Source organism: Dendropsophus ebraccatus, chromosome 9, assembly GCF_027789765.1.
Source record: "Dendropsophus ebraccatus isolate aDenEbr1 chromosome 9, aDenEbr1.pat, whole genome shotgun sequence".
Lineage (NCBI taxonomy): Eukaryota > Metazoa > Chordata > Amphibia > Anura > Hylidae > Dendropsophus > Dendropsophus ebraccatus.
In genome coordinates this window covers 34,420,590-34,441,328 of record NC_091462.1, presented here as the reverse complement: position 1 = coordinate 34,441,328, position 20,739 = coordinate 34,420,590, and the positions used below count along the sequence as shown (strand labels likewise).

At 40.8% G+C, this 20,739-nt stretch overlaps 1 protein-coding gene across 2 annotated transcripts in view; it reads left to right on the top strand.

The window, feature by feature from the left end:
• The window catches only part of LOC138800850 (dynein axonemal heavy chain 11-like), a 268,385-nt gene that overhangs the window by 234,853 nt on the left and 12,793 nt on the right, over positions 1-20,739 (top strand). For both annotated transcript variants that reach the window (XM_069982946.1, XM_069982947.1), the window contains 3 exons: positions 1,773-2,015; positions 6,423-6,605; positions 12,105-12,220. In XM_069982946.1, the coding sequence (XP_069839047.1) occupies positions 1,773-2,015; positions 6,423-6,605; positions 12,105-12,220 (542 nt within the window). The remainder of the gene's footprint in view (positions 1-1,772; positions 2,016-6,422; positions 6,606-12,104; positions 12,221-20,739) is intronic.

Below are 20,739 nucleotides of genomic sequence, written 5' to 3'. Positions count from 1 at the left end.
GTTTCCCCAGCCCTTGCCAGGTGCTTACTCATTGGTGTGATGTCAGTGGTGGGTAGGGTTCCAGATAAGGTGTTACAGCTTGCCTGGCAAGAGAAAAGACAGAGATCATGTGACCTCTGTCACAGAAGGGAGGGGGAGGAGAGAGGAGCTGGGACAGAGTGGAGCAGGAAGTAAGGATTTTCTGCAGCTTCAGGGTGTGAGTCAGGATGTGCAGCAGACAAACGAACCAATTAATGTAATAGAAACCTAGTACAAGCACGCTTAGAATATAGGTGGGGATTGAACAGGGTTAAATCTTTCTGAACCAGAGTTCCCCTTTAAGATTCCTAAATGGAAATCCTGCTCCCACTATGCTGCACTATGAAACTAAATAGTAAGTTTCAAATAAATCTGGTCCATTGGTAGAAATCAATATATTGTTACTACAGGCACAACAATTCTGGACATATACACAGTTACATACTTGATAAGGTTAAAAAAAGACAATAATCCATCACATTCCACTCACCACCATACTGTGTTGATCCAGAACAAGTTAAAAAAAAACTCTTATAAGGCAGGTGCCAATTTCCCTATACCAAATTAGGAATAAACTTTCTGGATCAACATTATATATTTTCGTTCTACAAATTAAGTGCCAATAACTTGTAATAATATATTTTTCAAGAATCATCCAGGCCTATCTTGAATTTGTTGAACTAGTCAGTAGAGATAGTCAAGGAAAACATTTATACAGCCTATGGCCTATGGCGCTAATCTCTACTAGTAGAGATGAGCGAACCGGGTTTGGATTCGAGTCCATCCGAACCCAAACAATCGGCATTTGATTAGCGGGGGCTGCTGAACTTGGATAAAGCTCTAAGGTTGTCTGGAAAACATGGATACAGCCAATGACTATATACATATACGTATATACGTATATACGTATTAAAATTATATAGCTTTATTTAACAGTTGTTACAAAATGTCCTCTGTTTGGGATAGGCTCAGGGTCCACGAGGGCACCCTCTAGTATCCTCCTTGTATATTTCATGAGTATAGTTTCATATGTTTTCTCTTTTGGTTCATTTCATCTACACTTTCCAAAACAGAATTATTTTAACGATCAGAAAAAAAAATGTAAGCAATCATACACCCCCTCCCCCTGCCAATTCTAAGCCATCATGCCTGAGACCGAAGATCATCCTACAGAACTATTTTCTCCTTTGATGAGATTTACAGCACTGCATACACTGTAGCCTTATGTTCCACGATACGTTTCCATCCTCATATTTTAAGCCTTAAAATACTTGACCCTTAATATTATTCATGCTGTAAGTTAGTCAAACTTGCTGCACAGAGCAATAGAACCAGCATGCACCAAGCCAGACGTTCTCTTGATCTCTTGTAACAATGACTGAAAAGAATTGCAGGGACAAGAGAATTAAGGACAGAGATCCTGCTGGTCAAAGCACGGGAAACTTGGATCTGCAGCCACCCTGCTAGGAAGGATTATTTCTGTTTTCTGTCATATTCAATGAAACTCTGTTATAGCCCAGATCTCAGGGCCCCCAGTGGTCCGAAGGAGGAGAATAAAAACAAACATGGAAAATAAAAACTATACATGATGGCAGCCCATGATATCTGCCAACACTGTCTGGACACTTTTCTCGAAATAAAGTCACTGATGGTAATTTTCTCCAAGTCTCTACCAATATCCCCAGGAGATTTAGTGTGAAGCTTTTTTTTTTTTTGTTATGATGATTACATCCAATGTTCTCTTTTTTCTCCAGTTTGATAGGAAACTCGCCTTAGCTCCAGGATTTGTGATACCCTCTAACCTTGACTATCAAGGCTACCATAGATACATTGATGAGATGTTGCCACCCGAGAGCCCCGTCCATTATGGCCTCCACCCTAACGCAGAAATTGAATTCTTAACTGTGACTTCAGACAATCTTTTCCGTACATTGTTAGAATTACAGTCACGAGATACTATAAACGGGGAAGGAGCACCTCAGACTGAGGAGGAAAAGGTTAGTGTAATTATTCTGAGCATGTACTGGATAAGACTGAGCCTTTGTGTGTGAGATTCACATGTAATATCATCTTAGGTTTCCTATTATATGACAGGCTGGAATCATGAATGTTTTTGGCATGGTTTTTTAATTTATATGAAACATCCAGTATAAATAGTATAAAAAGGTGGGTATTGTAAGAGTCATTAGGTAAAGATTGAAGTAGATGTCTCATATATAGTCACATAGAAAAATTGTAAAAATTATTTTTTAGAAGCTAATATAAAAAAGAAGACATGATATATGCATTTCTGGTCAAAAAAGGGTTTATTTAAAACCTGTAAGAGCTACAAGGCATGAGTAATTATTGGAAAATATGGAAACTACTAATGTACTTAGTTTTGACTTTTTTTTTTACTTCTTGATTATGGGGCAGCCAAGGTACCAATTTAAAGATAAATAAATCATAGCAGCCTATAGTCAGGCACTCACCCATAGCCATTAACTTCCACGTAGAGGTTTACCTCGGCACTCCCATTAGTCTGAACACGACCCTGTTTAGGTGTATCTTGTACCGTCTGTTTGACCTGTTGCCACCGGAGGTGCTCCCCCACACAATAAGACAATGTCGTCAGCAAGTTCACTCAACAACAAATAGCAGAGGCACTCACCGAATGTAGCAAAATATACATTTCTTTTTATTCCATCATCAGGCAACACATGAAGGTAGTGGATGAGCAATAGGTAACAGCTGTTTTGCACATCACAGTATGCTTCGTCACAGCCCTAAACCGTTTAGGGTCGTGATGAAGCACGCTGTGACGTGCGAAACAGCTGTTGCCTATTGCTCATTCGCTACCTTCTTGTGTTGCGTGATGATGGAATAAAAAGAAATTTATATTTTTCTACATTCTGTGATTGCCTCCGCTATCTCTTGTTGAGTGAATCTACTCACTAGAGATGAGCGAACCGGGTTCGGGTTCGAGGCGATCCGAACCCGAACGATCGGTATTTGATTAGCAGGGGCTGCTGAACTTGGATAAAGCTCTAAGGTTGTCTGAAAAACATGGATACAGCCAATGACTATATCCATGTTTTCCACATAGCCCTAGGGCTTTATCCAAGTTCAGCAGCCACCGCTAATCAAATGCCGAAAGTTCGGGTTCGGATCGACTCGAGCATGCTCGAGGTTCGCTCATCTCTACTACTCATCCATAGACTTCTAGGGGAGAGTATTCTAGGCATGAACTGTGACCTCTGCAGGGGGGAGGGAATAAAGATCTGACCATCACCTATTGTGGATCCAGTATTTTCTTTATATAGGTGTCACCTTTTATGCTTTTTCTGTTATCCTGCCTGTGATGGTGATGAGGAGTATGATGAAAGCTTTTCTCTAGAGAACAGGAAGTGTCAGCTTATTATTAGGCTTAGTGGCCATACAGAAAAATACAGCATGTCATAATTTTCTTTTTACAAATAGGAAGAAAATTAAAATGAATCTGCACATTTATTTGTTTGCTGATTGGATATTTTTTTTGACCATTTAAATTATCGTTTGGTCACACTTCTCTCTGTATTAAAGGGGTTATCCAGCGCTACAAAAACATGGCCACTTTTCCCCCTCTCTTGTCTCCAGGTCAGGTGTGGTTTGCAATTAAGCTCCATTTACTTCAATAGAACTGAGTTCCAAACCCCACCCAATCTGGAGACAAGAGAGGGGAAAAAGTGGCCATGTTTTTGAAGCGCTGGATAACCTCTTAAACTAATGATGTGTGGCCCACAATGATAAATTTAAATGGCCGTAAGATTGATCAAGACCTGTGTAAGCTCAGAAAATGTTGCTCATTATTGGGACAGATTCATTCATCTAAAAGCCTTAAAGGGGTGTTCCCCTCAGTTAAAATACATGCTGATTCATACCCCATTTGGAGACTAACAATTTGTTCCGTACTTGTTATTATCTATTCAGTCTCTGTCTCATAGTTCCTAGTCTGCTGCTTTCTGCTGAAGACACAGAAAACTATTTTTGAGCTGTTCTCTCGCCCCCACCCTCCTTACTTCTGAGATGGCTCAAGTAAACATTGTCCCTGGACAGCTGTTTTTGTACTCTGTGGTGCTGGAAGGGTTAATCTGAGGTTAAATTGCTGATGATCTCACTGTAATTAATCCTCCTGGCATTACAGAGTGAAAAAAACAGCTGTCCAGGGAGCTGGTTACACGAGCTGTCTCAGAAGGGGGGCGGAGACAGTAGCTTTTTGTGTCTTCATCAGAAAGCAGCAACCCAGAATTGAGGGAAGGTGACTGAAAAGATAATAACTAACATAAGTAAGGAACAAATTGTTGATCCCCGGGAGGGACTCAGCATTTATTTTACTTGAGGGGAATACCCCTTTAAGCCTATGAAAGGGCCGATGGCACCAAGTAGATCCCACATATTAGTGAAGAAGCATTTTAAGTTTTCTTTGGGACACTTACTCCAAAAGTGTGTACCCTGATATATATATAGATATCAATAAAGAGCCTAAGTTTACCTTTCCATGCTCTTGCAGTATTATATTTAGAATATTTCCGGACTGCATTTTTATTTTCATGTGTTCTTATTTTTTATGTCTGTAACTGTTGTATGTGCTCATTAAAGTCACTTAAAGACACAGAATCCTAGTGCAGGTATTGCCTTTCAGTTAAAATCCCAAAGGATATATAAAAATCTCAGACCTTTTCCTTAGTGAAGACAACTCATTAAAAGTGGAGAGTTTAATGAAGAGCATCATTGTGATCTAAGGATGATCCCAGGCAGGAGCCTCCGCTATATAAGAACTCATTAACGTGTTTAGAAGATGCTGCCTTTGGATTGCCTGTTTGCTATGTTAATTTCGTTCTTCATATTACTGATTGACCATATACTGGGATTAAACATATCAATAGGATTCCTGTAACATATTGCCAATAAGTCTATCCGCTATGCACATCCCAATAGTCCCATTTCCAGTGCGGCGCACATATTATGGTGTACACAAGGGATTTCATGTCTGTAGGAGTAGACTAATAGACTTATTACTTCCCCAGGATTCTCTAGAGCATCAGATTTGTCTGTTCTAGCAGATGACCTCCACACCTATAGCATTCTCATTAGACGTGTCACAATACAATGATATATATATATATTACTAAAACTGGAGACACCAAATGTATGTATCATAATGGCAAACAAGTTCAAGGGCGGGTGGATTTGTGAGCCATCATGAGGGTCTCATTTTGATTTTGCCATAGGGACCTCTTCAGTATATATAGTGCACTTGTCTGCTGAATATATACATGTGCAGCAAATGAATCATAGGAGCCTATAGTCAGGCACTCACCCATAGACTTCTATTCTACGGGAGAGTGTTCTAGGCATGAACTGTGACCTGGAAGGGAGTAATGATTTAACCATCACCTATTGTCAGTGGTGGATTCAATCTTTTCTGCATATAGCTGTGGCCTTTTATCCTTTTACTGTTATCCTGCCTTCTCTAGAGAATACCACATCATGACATTAAAACAACCTGCCCTACTGTGCATGTCCTCATCATGTCAATGTGTTAGTGACAATCCATAGAAGCATTGACTCCACAACACATCTGAATGAGTCCTGTGGTTTCTTCTACCAAGATGTAAGCCGCAAATCATTTAAAGGGAATGGGGAATGATTCTACTGTTAGTACATGCCCCGATGGTTGCATTGGATGCTTGTCATATAATGTATAATCTGCCAATGACTGGCCCATCACTTATCTTGGAACCACCTTACAAGACCGGCCCTTTCGGAGATACTCTGACCAGGTTATGTAGCCTTCACAATTTGGCCTTTGTCAAAGTCACTTAGACCCTTAGGCCCTATTCCACCGGGCGATTATCGTTCACATAATCGTTAACGATTAACGATCTCAAAGACCGCTATTGCAAAAGACCTGAAAACGTTCACTTATTTCTATGGAACGATAATCGTTACTTATGATTGTATTTGCGATTGTTTTTTCTTCACTATTTCTTCACTATTGCGTTCGTATCTACTGCGAACGACCGAACGACGTCTTATTAAATGTGAATGATTTGCGAACGTTTTGCGAACGAGCAACGATAAAAATAGGTCCAGGTCTTATAAAGCGATCAACGATTTCTCGTTCGATCGTTAATCGTTAACTGCTATTCAACCGAACGATTATCGTTTAGATTTGAACGATTTAACGATAATCTGAACGATATCCGGTGGAATAGGGCCCTTACAATGGCCTACTGTACTTTTCCTGATTCAAACACATGTGCATATTATGGCTGTTTTAAAAGTAGCCCCCTCCTCAATGGTATTGTACCGCAAAGTTGTTGTATCCTCAGTTGGAAGGCATAACTATTACTAATAACTTTACTATGGGGCTTTTTCCTCAGGTTAAAGCTTTCCTGGATGACATTCTAGATAAACTCCCGGAAGGATATAACATGGCAGATATAACCTCAAAGACTGCAGAACGGACCCCATACATCCTTGTGTGCTTTCAGGAATGTGAGAGGATGAATCTTCTTCTTCATGAAATCAGACGGTCTCTGAAGGAGCTAGATCTTGGTCTTAAGGTACAAACCGTAAAAAATGTATGTGTCTCCAACTTGGGTGTGGTTTTGCAATTAAAGGGGTACTCCAGAGAAGAAACATTGTTTTCAAATCAACTGGTGGCAGAAAAATATACAGATTAGTAAATTACTTCTATTTAAAAATGTCAGTACTTATGAGTAGAGATGATCGAACAGCGGATAATTTTAGGTTCTATCGAACTCAAACCTTGCCGAACCTTCCGCATTTGATTCCAGATGCCTTCCCGGTCCGTGAAGTAGGAGGAGACAGCCTGGGTACCGCCTGGAATTCCGGGATACAGCCTATTACCTATGCTGAATCCTGGAATTCCAGGCGGTACCCGGGCTGTCTCCTCCTTTTACACGGACCGGGAAGGCATCAGGAATCAAATGTGGAAGGTTCGGCAAGGTTCAAGTTCAATAGAACCTAAGATTTTCTGCTGTTCGATCATCTCTACTTATGATCTGCTGAATGTCCTGCAGGAAGTGGAGTACTTTTTCCAGTCTGACATAAAGCTCTCTGCTGCCACCTCTAGCAGTAGAGGTTTTTTATGGGGAGCAGCAAAGAGCACTGTGTCAGACTGGAAAAAATACACCACTTCCTGCAGGACATACAGCAGCTGATAAGTACTGGAAGAGTTCAGATTTACAAATCTGTATGACTTTCTGACCAGTTAATTTAAAAACAATTACCCCTTTAAGTTCCATAAAAAAAAAGTTTAAATTGAAAAAAAAAAAAAATTGAATAAAATATATATTTCTTTCTATATTTATGCAATTGTACAACAAATTGGACTTTTTCATATAGAAGGCCACTGGGGAAAAAAAAAAAAAAAAAAAAAAAAAATATATATATATATATATATATATATATATATATATATATATATTTGTTATTTACAATTGCAGTCAAATAATAATGAACGCTACTGTATGCCCATACAATGGTATACATACAATCCTTCTGCTGGAGCTAGACTTTCTACAGAAGGATAAAATCCTATATGCACAGAGTTAAAAAAAAAATCATACCTCAAAATACACTACTGTAATATGCTTTGCAATTGACAGCCTTCATTTAATATTAAACATTGCTGAAATCATTGCCTTTGTATAGCTCTATTATTAGCATTGTATCCCAGTTACAGCCATTCAAGATTAATCATCGGATTATAAAAGTTTTATGAATCAGTTTTGTGAACTTTTGTGAATCAGTTATTCATGGGTTTGGCCAAAACCCTAAATGTGTGTCAGTTCTGTATGTCTAAAAAATCATCCTGAGACTTGTAAAGGTATTACAAAAGCTCACACTGCAAAACCTTTATTTTACATAAACTATGGGGGAAATTTATCAAACATGGTGTAAAGTAAAACTGGCTCAGTTGCCCCTAGCAACCAATCAGATTCCACCTTTCATTTTCCAAAGCGTCTGTGAGGAATGAAAGGTGGAATCTGATTGGTTGCTAGGGGCAACTGAGCCAGTTTCACTTTACACCATGTTTGATAAATCTCCCCCTATATTTTTTTTTTTGTTGAATTTACCTTCAAGACGACCAAATCTTTATGTAATGAAATATATGTTAAAGTATGGAAAATATTCTATGTTGCTAGGACTGGGGTAAACATGAAAAAAGTAATCCTTATCCCCCCAATCTCTTAGGCCCCCTTCTCACTTCCGAAAAAAAATGGACACAGATACCCATCATGATTTTTCCTGAAGGGTGTTTGTGCTGAAAAATAGGCCCAGAAATTATAGGACCTGTCCTACAATTGTCCTGAGTTCTGGCACGGATGCCCCATAGAATCCTATGGGGACATCCAGAACTCTGTACAGTACCAGATACACATCCGGAAACTGTCAAGAATTCCGGATTCCCTGCATGGAAACCCAATCCAGCACCAGCAGCCGAGTTCGGTGCTGACCCTGGCGCTTTAACTATAGACGCTCCTAATCAGAAGGACACACAGTTAAATGCGGCACTGTGTTGGACAGTGGCTCCCAGTCCTGTCAATCACTTGGGGGGGGGGGGGGGGAAGCAGTCTCTTGTGGCCGGAGGCATAATGCTGCCTATGGTCGCAAGAGGCCGTTCCTCCCCCCAGGGTGTTAAGTTTGAAGACAGAGGGAGAAACAGACTCGAAGCACTGGTGCAGCTATGCAGCAGGTGAGTAAGTACTTTTTTCCCCAACTCCGTTTTTACATTCCTGGTTTCCTGAAGCCTCGATCAGTGTATCCTGACTGTAAAACGGCCACAGAAGTGTAAAAGGGGCCTTGTAGCTCCCGTTTTAGCCTCTGCCCAGCTTCTTGTCTCTTATCCATGCTCCTATATCTCATCTTGGAAGCAGAGAGAAAAGAAAAGCAATGTGGGACCGGAGGGAGCTGCAATAGGATCTGCAGGGGAGGTATCACTTTTCCTTTCTTTTTTTTTTTAACCCCAGTCCCAGCAATACCCTAGAATACCCCTTTAACTTGAATCTAATTTATGCAGGTTAAGAAAATGTTTGATAATGTTGAAGAAACAAGGATGCGTGTCTGGTAGTGTGAATTACATTATGGCCTACTCAGAGAATACATCTGCTCAGAGAATATACTCCCAATGATTGTACAGTCGGCAGTAGCTTAATGAGTCCCAAAGAGACTAGACCAGCTTCTCAGCTCGGGATGTGGTCCTTGCAAGATCAGTGTCTTTTTTTGGGCATATTGATCGACAAGTGTTGAGACCTGTACTTCAAGCTGTGTCTGTGTTGTTTACAAATGGAGAACTGGTGTTTTCCAAGAATAGACAAAAAAAAATGTTTAGAATCGAGAAGCAACAATATCTTTAATATAGCCTATATTTTAATTAGCCATAATTAAATAAAAAGATTAGAAAATTGTTTAAAATACAATAAATATTTACTACAGATATTAGTGGAAATGAAAGTGAAATCTTAAAGTTTTTTTGGGCATTTAGAAAACAAAATGTATATGTTGCTGGGGCCATGAAAAAATTGGATAAAAAAGCTATACTAACCAAAGCCGTGTCTTATGCAGCTCCCATTCAGCTCCTGATGATCCCCTGATCTCCTGTCCTTTTACCACCCTCTGATGAAAGAAGATGTGCTCAGCCAATCACTGGAGCCACTGGTGTCTGTCTCGGCCAGTGATTGGCTCTGAGCTTTTCTCTCAGTTTCACAGCCCCAGAAATATAGAAATATTTACAAAATTCCAGAATACTAGACATGAGCATACTGGGCCAGGTTCGGGTTCTTACGAACTCAAACCATTGGCATTTTCCGTTCTATGAGGAAGGTGGAGACAGCCCGAGTCCCGTCTGGAAAACAGGAATACAGCTTAACAAGATAAAATAGAGAGTGGTGGAGCTCTCTAGACTGCAATATACTCGAGGTCAATAGTATGTCCTGTACCAAGGGATTGGAAAGCTAATCAAAATAGAGAAGAAAGGTAACTAATCCTCTAGAGTTTTTACTTAAATGGATAAACAATTTTAATTAACACCATAAAGATACATATATGGACAATATATATAAACAATGGCTCCACGGGCTCCTCTATTGCATATTCATGTTTCTCAGGGGGCAATGCACCTAGGACTTCACTGCATTGAGCGCTTTCACTAGCAGCCGGCAGTGTTGTTGTTTGGCTGGCCCTCTGAGTTCAGCAATCTGTTTCTCTTATGGATAAACAATGTAATAGAAAATAAAGATTAAAATAATCAGTGTGATCAAACTGTAAAAGGCATATAATTAAGAACATGTAATGAAAAGTCCATATGAAGTTTGAGCCACTTAGTACTATTTGCACACATTTGCAGCCACACAACTGAAGTCGAACGGCTGTACCTACATTTACTCACGGCAGCGCTCTCTAATGCGGAGCGGAGAACTCTCCGGCGCACCACAAGCCACATATTACCTTTGAAACGACTGATCTAACAACGACCCGGTGAGAGGCGTATTACGCCAACCTTTATCTTTTGCAATATTGCTTTTTGATTTAAGGAGCTATCGATACCTCCGAACTTCATCACTGACATACTGCTTTAAGTAGACACTGCGGAACAATACTAACGCACTGTGCGAACATACGCTCATCATCTGGGCCCAATATATATGTGTGCAAATAGTACTAAGTGGCTCCAACTTCATATTGACTTTTAATTACATGTTCTTAATTATATGCCTTTTACAGTTTGATCATACTAATTATTTTAATCTTTATTTTCTATTGCATTGTTTATCCATATATGTATCTTTATGGTGTTAATTAAAATTGTTTATCCATTTAAGCAAATACTCTAGAGGATTAGTTACCTTTCTTCTTTATTTTGATTAAGAATCCAGCTTAGGTCATCTCTGTTTTACAGGCGGGACTCGGGCTGTCTCCACCTTTCCCACGAAACAAGAAGAGAGTTAAATGTCGATGGTTTGGGTTCATACGACGGGTTCGCTCATCTGTACAGAATATCCCTTAAGGACAGAGAAGTAAATTATAAAAATTACATTGAACAATATATTTTTTTTTATTATCACCAAGGATATTTATCACCTATTCGCATGATAGATTGGAACTATCAATACTTCATTGCTGGGACCTCCACTGATTATTAGAATGGGAATCTCCTTCTTCATCCACACAACCTGGCTGATAATGTGTTTCAATGGAGCGGCAGATACAGGGTTAATGGGAGCAGAGGATTGGGGAGTCGCCTTTTGTGGCCAGTTGTCTTATATAAGGACATTAATCGTCAATGGGCCCCAAAATATGAGTAATCACCCGGGTGTCAGGCATTGCAAATGCTAGAGAGCCCAACAGCCATGGAGGCCTATCAGCACTCATAATATGGATAATGGATAGAGAGGATAAAAAGTCAAACAATGAATACAGATCAATGCATAAAGGAAAAAGGGAACAAAGAAGAGACTGAAATAATCATAAGCTTTCCATATTACCTGAACATATATGCTGTTAAAGGCTGCCGTTCTCCTATGGGGCCCCATAGTTCTTCGCTAAACCTCTGCTCCCATGTTGCTGTGGCGGATTGTGATTGGTACCTGTGCAACCCCTATAGTGTCTACAATGGATTACTGAATAGACATGATGACCCATTATTACAATAATTCCATGTACTGAGCCAAAAGATCATTTTGCTTTTCACCTTTTCATGTTTTTTTTTTTCTTTTTTGTAGGTAAAAGCGAGAATTTTAAGCATTTGGCAGCAAACTCATTATGCATAAAGCATGTTTAATTTCTCCCCTTGTGCAGCACATTCCAGACACATAACCTGAAATCCTTTAGTTATTGTTACTACTTAATATTCCTTTTAGTAAATGAGTTATGCTTCTGGTGAAAGCTGAGGCTTTGGCATTGTTCAGGCGTCAACTTGCAGCACCTTGTGTATTTCCGTGAGAGGCAAAAAAACGAGCTCTTTCCCATTTATCATGTCATCTTATCACAGCTGCTATCTGAAAAGCAAATAGCTCACTAATGTTTTCTTTTGTTAGGGTGAGTTAGCAATCTCTTCCGAAATGGAGCAACTGCAGTCAGCCCTATTTTTTGATAATGTACCTGACACTTGGATGAAGCTGGCGTATCCATCAACGTACAACCTGGCTCAGTGGTAAGGCTGCTTCTTCATTCTTTGGGAAACATCCATCCACTACCTGTAGCTTTACCTGATTAGGACTGTAACAGATCATTTTCTAATGTATTAACACAAAGCTCATTGTTGATTCCTTTGCTGGGAATACTGGCCTTCAGAGGCTAAGGGGCATACTGTGAAGTCTGTATACAAATATTCTCAGACCACGTGCCGGGGGGAGATTCCCATTGTATAGGACATGATAGGCTTCTGGAGCCAGGTTTATGGACTCTCTGCAGCTGCTCATTAGATTAATTCTAAGGGTTCTATTTGGGTTTATTTACACAGAAAGACAGATTATCTGCCAAAGATTTGAAGCCAAAGCCCGGAACAGACTATAAACAGATATCAGGTCATAAAAGAAAGTCTGAGATTTCTCCTCTTTTCAAACCCATTCCTGGCTTTGGCTTCAAATCTTTGGCAGATAATCTGTCAGATAATCTTTCTGTGTAAATGCACCCTTAGACGAAGCAAATCGCAAACGAGATTGTCTAACATTAACCTGAAATCGTTCACCATATTACACAGAACGATAGTCGTTAGTTACAATTGTTACTACGACCGTTTACTCCATCTGATCCCAGCAAAAGAAGGAACGATTTGAAATTAAAGTGACTGTGTACCCACCCCAAACCACTTGTACCTTCAGATAGCTGCTTTTAAAACAAGATCTGTCCTGGGGTCCGGTCGGCAGGTGATGCAGTTATTGTCCTAAATACCAACTTTTAAACTTGAAGCCCCATGCCCAACGGCCGTGGCCTAGAGTGTGTGTGCATTAGGCTGGCACAACCTCTCTGTCCCTCCTCCCTGCCCTCCTCATCATTAGGAATGCCCCAGGCAGGTATTCTCCTATTCATCACCTGTGTGAGGATGGCACATGGGCTGGATCGTTAAGGTACCTGTGTAGTTTTCACTGCAGAGGAATAGGAAAAATCCTGCTTTAAGCTGAACGATTAGTGAACAAATGCGGAATGACAGCGAATGATTAGCAAACAATTTGCGAACGATTAACAATGATTTTAGGGTCGGATCTAAATCAACAATCAATGACGCACAACTAATTTTGCGATTGTTGCCTGCAATTACAATGAACAGTTATTGTTTAAATTTAAACGATATAGCGATTTTTCCCAGCATAATCATCCCATATAATAGGGCCCTAAAACTTCAGGACTAATCCCTCTTGTCAGTCCCCAGTGCTGGAGGAAGGATAGGTAAGTAGCAATGAAGCGTGAGATAGGGTAGACAGTAGAGATGAGTGAACCTTGAGCGTGCGATTTGATGATTTTGCAAGTTTTCCCAAAAAATAGATAGGTTTGTAATTTTTACTGTAGGTACACTTCTACTTTCAGAGACAGAATCTGAAAAAACAATTTCCGATAACCACACTGTTTGATTTTGAAATAGTTAACCCCTTCAAGACAGAGCCCATTGATGTCCGGGTCAAATTAATGCAATGTTCCTCCCCGCCATCTAAGAGCCATAGCGCTTTTATGTTTCCACCTACAGGGCTGGTTGGGTTGTCATTTTTTTGTGCCATGATCTCTAGTTTGTTATTAAAGGGGTAGTGCAGCGTTTAACATTTATTCACTAAAGAACACACATTATAAAGTTATGCAACTTTGTAATGTGTGTTATTTAAGTGAATGGCCCCCCTCCCCGTGTTCCCCCCACCTCGGAAGTGTGGTGCATTATACTCACCGACCCCCGCCACCATCTTGGGTCGACAACGTCATCTTCGGGAGGCCGGCCATCCGTCCCTCATGCGCGGACAGCTCCATCTGTCCCTCATGCCGGCCCCCCTCTGCCACGTCATCAGCTGCTCAGCCGCGACTGGCTGAGCATAACTGTGCTCAGCCAATCTCGGCTCAGCCGCTGATGATGCTGAAGAGGGGGTTCGGCCAGCCTCCCGAAGATGACGTCGTCAACGCAGGATGGCGGCCGGGCTTGACAGTGATTGAGTAAGTATAATGCACCACACTTCTGGGGTGGGGGGAACACGGGGAAGGGGGCCATTTACTTAAATAACACACATTACAAAGTTGTGTGTGAATGAATGTTAAATGCCGCACTACCCCTTCAATATCATATTCGTGTAACAGAAAAATTTTTATTAATTTTTTTCTGATATATAATTTTAAAAAATCAGCAATCCTGGTGTGTTTTTATTTTATTTAATTTACGCCGTTCCCTGTGCGGGAACAATAATGCTACATTTTACTACAATGTACATTTTACTACATGCTACAATTCCGCATGCTACGATATATACTATGTTTATGGATTTATTTATTTTTAATATTTTTATTTTTATAATGGGCAAGGGGGTATTTTAAACTTTTATTGGGGGGATTTATAAGGGTTTTTTTTTATACTTTTAAAACCTTTTTTTATTACACTTTTTTTTTTATTATCAGCGATCAATGCATAGTGCCTGCTTAAGAGCAGACTCTATGCATTGATGGCCGATCCGACTGGACGGAGGTAAGTGGATTACCCCGCCCGTTGGCACAAGCAATCGGGAGCCCTGCAGCATGATGGCATTCTGCGGGGGTCCCAATCACTCAGTGACAGGAGCTTGTCCTGTCACTGAGTACCTTAAATGCCGCAATCGCTATAGATTGCTGCGTTTTAGGGGTTAATGACAAGAAGCTGCGGGATCACAGCTGCTTGTCATTATCTCCGGCTCCCAGGACACAATGATGTGTGCGGGACTGCTCTCACTGCCAGTGGTCCCGCACACATCAAAAGCCCCTTCAGTCAGGAACGTATATATGCATTCCTACTGCACGGGGTACGTATTACTGACGGGAAGGAGTTAATTTGTATTTTATTGCATGAAATAAGTGTTTAATCACCTACCAACCAGAAAGAATTCTGGCTCTCACAGACCTGTTAATTCTTCTTTAAGAAGCTCCTCCTACTCTGCCCTCATTACCTGTATTAATTGCACCTGTTTGAACTATATTACCTGTATTAAAAAAAAACACCTGTCTACCCCCTCAATTCCAACTTCTCCATCACTGCCAAGACCAAAGAGCTGTCTAAGTACACCAGGGACAAGACTTTAGACCTGAACAAGGCTGGGATGGGCTACAGGACAATAGGCAAGCAGCTTTGTAAGAAAGCAACAACTGTTGGTGCAATTATTAGTACATGGAAGAAACACTTGTCCATCTTTCTCGATCTGGGGCTCCATGCAAGATCTCGCTTGATGGTTGAGGATTATTTTGAAAAAGGTCAGGAATCAGCCCAAAACTACACAGGAGTTTCAAAGATCACTCTTAGTAACACACTATGCCCTCATGGATTAAAATCCTACAGGACACGCAAGGTCCCCTGCTAACATCAGCATGTCCAAGGTCCCATACTCACATCAGCATGTCCAGGTCCATTGGAAGTTCTCCAATGACCTTCTGCATGATGGCATGGGAGAAGGTCATGTGGTTTGATGAGACCAAACTAGAACTTTTGTTATAAACTCCATTCGATGAGTACAGTATTGAAGATTTTGGCCAACAATCTCCTTCCCTTAGTAAGAGCATTGAAGATGGGTCGTGCCTGTGTCTTCCAACATAAAAGTGACCCAAAACTTACAGGGCAACTACGGACTGGCTCCCTAAGAAGCAGTTCAAGTTCCTGGAGTGGCCTAGCCAGTCTCCACACCTGAACCCAATAAAAAATCTTTGTCGGAAGCCGAAACTCAATGTTGCCCCGTGACAGCCCTGAAACCTGAAAGATCTGGAGAAGATGTGTGTGGAGGATTGGGACACAATCCCTGCTGCAGTGTCTGCAAACCTGGTCAAGATCTACAGGAAACGTCCAACCTCTGTAACTGCAAACAAAGATTTCTGCACCAAATATTAACTTCTGTTTTTCAATTGTATATTATGCACAAGCCAAAAAGACAGAAATGGCTGCACATCGCACCCATGGCTGACACAAAAGCTTATTCAGCTACATTTAAAACCAACATCAGAAATAAGTATATAATTTGGCCAAACCATATTGCCTCATGTACCACATGCAGGTCTTCTGATACACATGAGTACATGAGGCAATATGGTTTGGCCAAATTATATACTTACTTCTGATGTTGGTTTTAAATGTGCTGAATAAGCTTTTTGTCAGCCATGGGTGCGATATGCAGCCATTTCTGTCTTTTTGGCTTGTGTCAATTGTATATTATATTATTATTTAAAAATCAAACAATGTGATTTTCTGGAATTGTCTTTATAGAGTCTGACTTTCACAGTTGACCTATGCTAAAAATGACATTTTTTGTAGGTGGGAAAAGGTGCAAAATTGGCAGTTTATCAAATACCTATTTCCCCACTGTATATGTATATATATATTTTTTAACAACATAGGTCATTGATTTAGTATATGTAGATAATTATAAGCCATAGACGTGCATTACGTTTTAGCATCGACTATTACTTTGCATGTTAAGAAAGGGTCCTAGGGGATCTGTATAGATCTGTGTTAGCAATGCAAACATCTCTGCTTGACATGTAGACTTCATTCTCCCTGATATAAAAGAGGACCAGATAAATAACTCAGAAACACATGTATTTTTTATATTATCGCGTCATGTCTTTCAAAATCTGTGAATCGGGCAATTCACAACCTGTCATCATTGCTGCTGAATAGTTTGAAGGTCTCTGGCATAATAAACTATATTCTCTAATTGGAAAAATATTGATATCTACCGATTTGCTTTTAGAACATGAAGACTACGGGAAACATTACATTCATGTGTAGTCATAAGAGAGTGATGTTATTAAAGTAGAAGTGGCATCTGATGAAGCTCAGAATGGAAATCTGGATAATTCTTCCCCATCCCTCACTAGTCAGATAGTATGACACAGTAGCCGGGCTGAATGAGTATATTTTCCTTTATAAGTTGCAGAGGGGGAAGAAAAGGCATTATGTACAATTTGTTTGCTGGCTTTTCCCTCTTTTCATCCACTCAGAGTTCAGTCCCTAATGTTTTATTGAAATTGATTTTAAATGAGCCCTATTTTTATTGCACATAATGACTTTCAAATAATCTAGAATTTATCTTGCTTTCCCATTGTCTGCACTCTGGTTTTAGACAATATTTTCTAAAGCGATTCATTGAATTCCATATCTTAAAATGGATCCATCTGAAATGCACTAAAGATTATCCGTACTGTAATTGTGTGGAAAATTATACTGATTTAAAACAAATTCTTGTGGAAATGAAAATGTAAGTACAGACCAAAAAAAAAATTTTAAAGTGCCAATTTGTTGTTCTAACTCACTGGGAAAGCTGTATGCGTTCACAAATTACATGTTTTTATATACTGTATAGTTGTTCGGTATGGTTTTCCTCCGTAATAAAATCAACATAAATCCATTTACATAGCGGGTTAACTAACGTGAACAGGCACCTGTCAAATCGTCCTTCAAAAGGGAAGGTAGGAAAGAAATCACGCTAGCGGAGAGAGGAAGGAAAAAATATCATAGTCAAAATAAACTTATATAATGTGATTTTTTTTATTTTAATTAAGGAATGGCTATTATATTTCACAAAAAACATGCAGAGTGATTTGCCAGAACTAACAGCTATATATATATATATATATATATATATATATATATATACATACAGTGGTGCCTTCGATTACGAGCACAATTCGTTCCGGGACCGTGCTTGTAATCCATATCCACTCTTAAACCAAAGCTAATTTTCCCATAAGAAATCACTAACATGCAGACAATTGGGTCCACACCCCAAAAATAATGATCTATTATTCTGAGCAACAGATGAAAAACAGATGAAACAAACATTCTGAAACAGCAGAATATGTGATATTATAAGTTACAGTACAGTAATGGAGAGGATGGGAAACACAAGGCCTGACAGAGACTGCAGGGAGCATGAAGGAATGAGCTGGGCAGATGTGGGCACAGTATAGCAGCGCTCTCTGTCCGGGGAGAGAGGGGTTACAGCTATGGAGAGATTACCTCCACAGTCCTGTCCTCTGATGTAAGCCCCAGCCTGTAGTGGATCTGCTATCATTTGGAAGGTGAGGAAGACTTTCATGGTTGAAGTACAGTGCTGTAGACCCCTCTATGCAGACCATGCCCCTCCTCCACTCCCCCTCCGACCCAGTACAGGGAGCTCTTAAACCAAAGCAATGCTCTTAAACCAAGTCACAATTTTGAAAAACTGTGAGCTCTTAAATACTCTTAAACCAAGTTACTCTTAAACCAAGGTACCACTGTATATATATATATATATATATATATATATATATATATATTGCTAAAAAGCCTCAATAAAAATATATTATCTATATGTATGTGTATAGATGGTGAAAATGCTAATTATGCATATACGAAAAGTCCTTCATGGCACTGAGCCTCAGTAGGGCCCTATTCACGTGTTCTTTTCCGCTCATTCCCAGTATATGTCAGGATTCTGCCAATAAGGTATGCCGACATATCCAGTAGGGTATTCCCAGCTGGCCCATTGAGTTTATTGGACCAAACATAATCTACTAGTGACTATATCTGATCTATTTGCCAACTAAATCCCACACTTTTCAGTTCCACACACAAAAATGTATCGAAAAAATTGATCTCTGTTTCTCCACACCATCCACAATTTTAGATGCTGCACATTCAATATATACCTGTATATAACACTGGTCTGTGTCTTCTTTTTGCTCTAAAATCCCTTAATTTTATCGGTGGGCAGCCGTCTGCCCAGCTGGGAGATGGGGCCCCACTGCTACGAAGCCCCGCCTAGTGAACGCCTCTTAACCAGTGAAATGAGGCTGGAGTAATGGGGGTGACAGCATCACTTTAAGGCTATATACGTGTAAAACTCGGGCCGGGATTTACGCAAGTTGCGGCCGGCTACTTATGGTCCGCGAACTTACGCCCGTAAGCTACGTACACTTCACGAGCGGCGTACGTAGCGATCTGACAGCGGTATTTTACAGGGATATCTTCGGCTAGCACCGGACACCCCACAGAACCTTTTGGATCGGCAAATCAAAGTGGAAAAAAGAAGAAATCACCACTCCGTACGGGACCGCATGTTACGCTATGGGCGTAAGTTACAGCATTTCTGTCCCGAAACAATGGTCTGGTTCATTTTTTACGGCGCCACATACGATCCGGGCGTAAGTTCGTACGTAGTGTGAACTGTGCAGCCATAGATCCTATACTTTCCATTGTACGCAAACTACGTAAATCTCCGGCCGCTTATTCGCGGAGCGCGCTACGGCCGGAAACTTACGTAGTGTGAACATAGCCTTAATTCATAACTACTGTATACTACAAATTTTTCTGAAACTCTTCCAAAAAGTAACATAAAAAAATGCTTCAAGATGTTGGACTGCTGCACAATTCAGCATGCACATATGTAAATGATTACAGGTACAGGTGTGGTCTGACTAGACAGTGGGTCTTACGAGAGGATGGTGTAAAAGTGCTTACCCCGCTACTCTATAGAAGGCTGCCTGAGGGTGCTCTTACACCTTAAGGCTATGTTCACACTACGTATAAGTACGGCCGTTGTTGCCATCGGCAACAACGGCCGTACTTTATGCGCCTGTGAACATAGCCTTATCTGCTTTGGGATCCCGGCTGGAGCGTATACACATTGTATACGCTCCGGCCGGGATCTGTGCGGCGCTGCAAATAACTGACATGTCAGTTTTCTGTGGCCGCAATTCAATAAATTGTGGCTCTGATGCGGGCACGCACTGATGCGCCCGCATCAGAGCTCTACGGCCAAAAGATCATCCCAGCAGAGACAGGCCGTTCTGTGACCCAGGCCGGAGTCACGGAACGGCCAGTCTCATACATTGTGTGAACATAGCCTAGAACTTTGTTGCAATAGGGTTGTAAATGCCCCCTTCTGGTGTGATGGTCTGTGGAGCTATCGCATATGACAGTCGGCCACCCCTAGTAGTCATGAGGGACACTAACATGTCAGTGATATGTACAGGGCATTCTGCAGCCACTTGTGTTGCCTCTCATGGCCAGACTTCAGCAGGATAATACTCACCCACACACAGCAAGGGTTTCCAAAGAATGTGAGCAAATGTGCTGCAGGATGCCATACAGGACCTGTATCCTGCATACCCAACCATATCTCATCTTGTATCTAGGCTAGATGTCCCAACAGGCAGGGGCGTAACTAGAAATGGCCGGCCCCATAGCAAACTTTTGATAGGGTCCACCCTCCTCCTGTAGTCATAATTACATAACTGCAAGCGCTGGTCAGGCGTGCTTTCAGTTAGGGACATTTGCAGAACCCAGGAGGCCACCTGGTGCTGCAAATCATGACAGCTCAGAGGGCTCTGTGTATTGCAAAAGCGGGCCACAGGGCCCCTGATATGGCGGGCCCCATAGCAGCCTCTATACCTGCTACAGTGGTAGTTACATATATCATGATTACATTCAAACTAGAAAATTTCCTTCCTGGTGCGTTCTATTTTGTCAGTGACGGTATA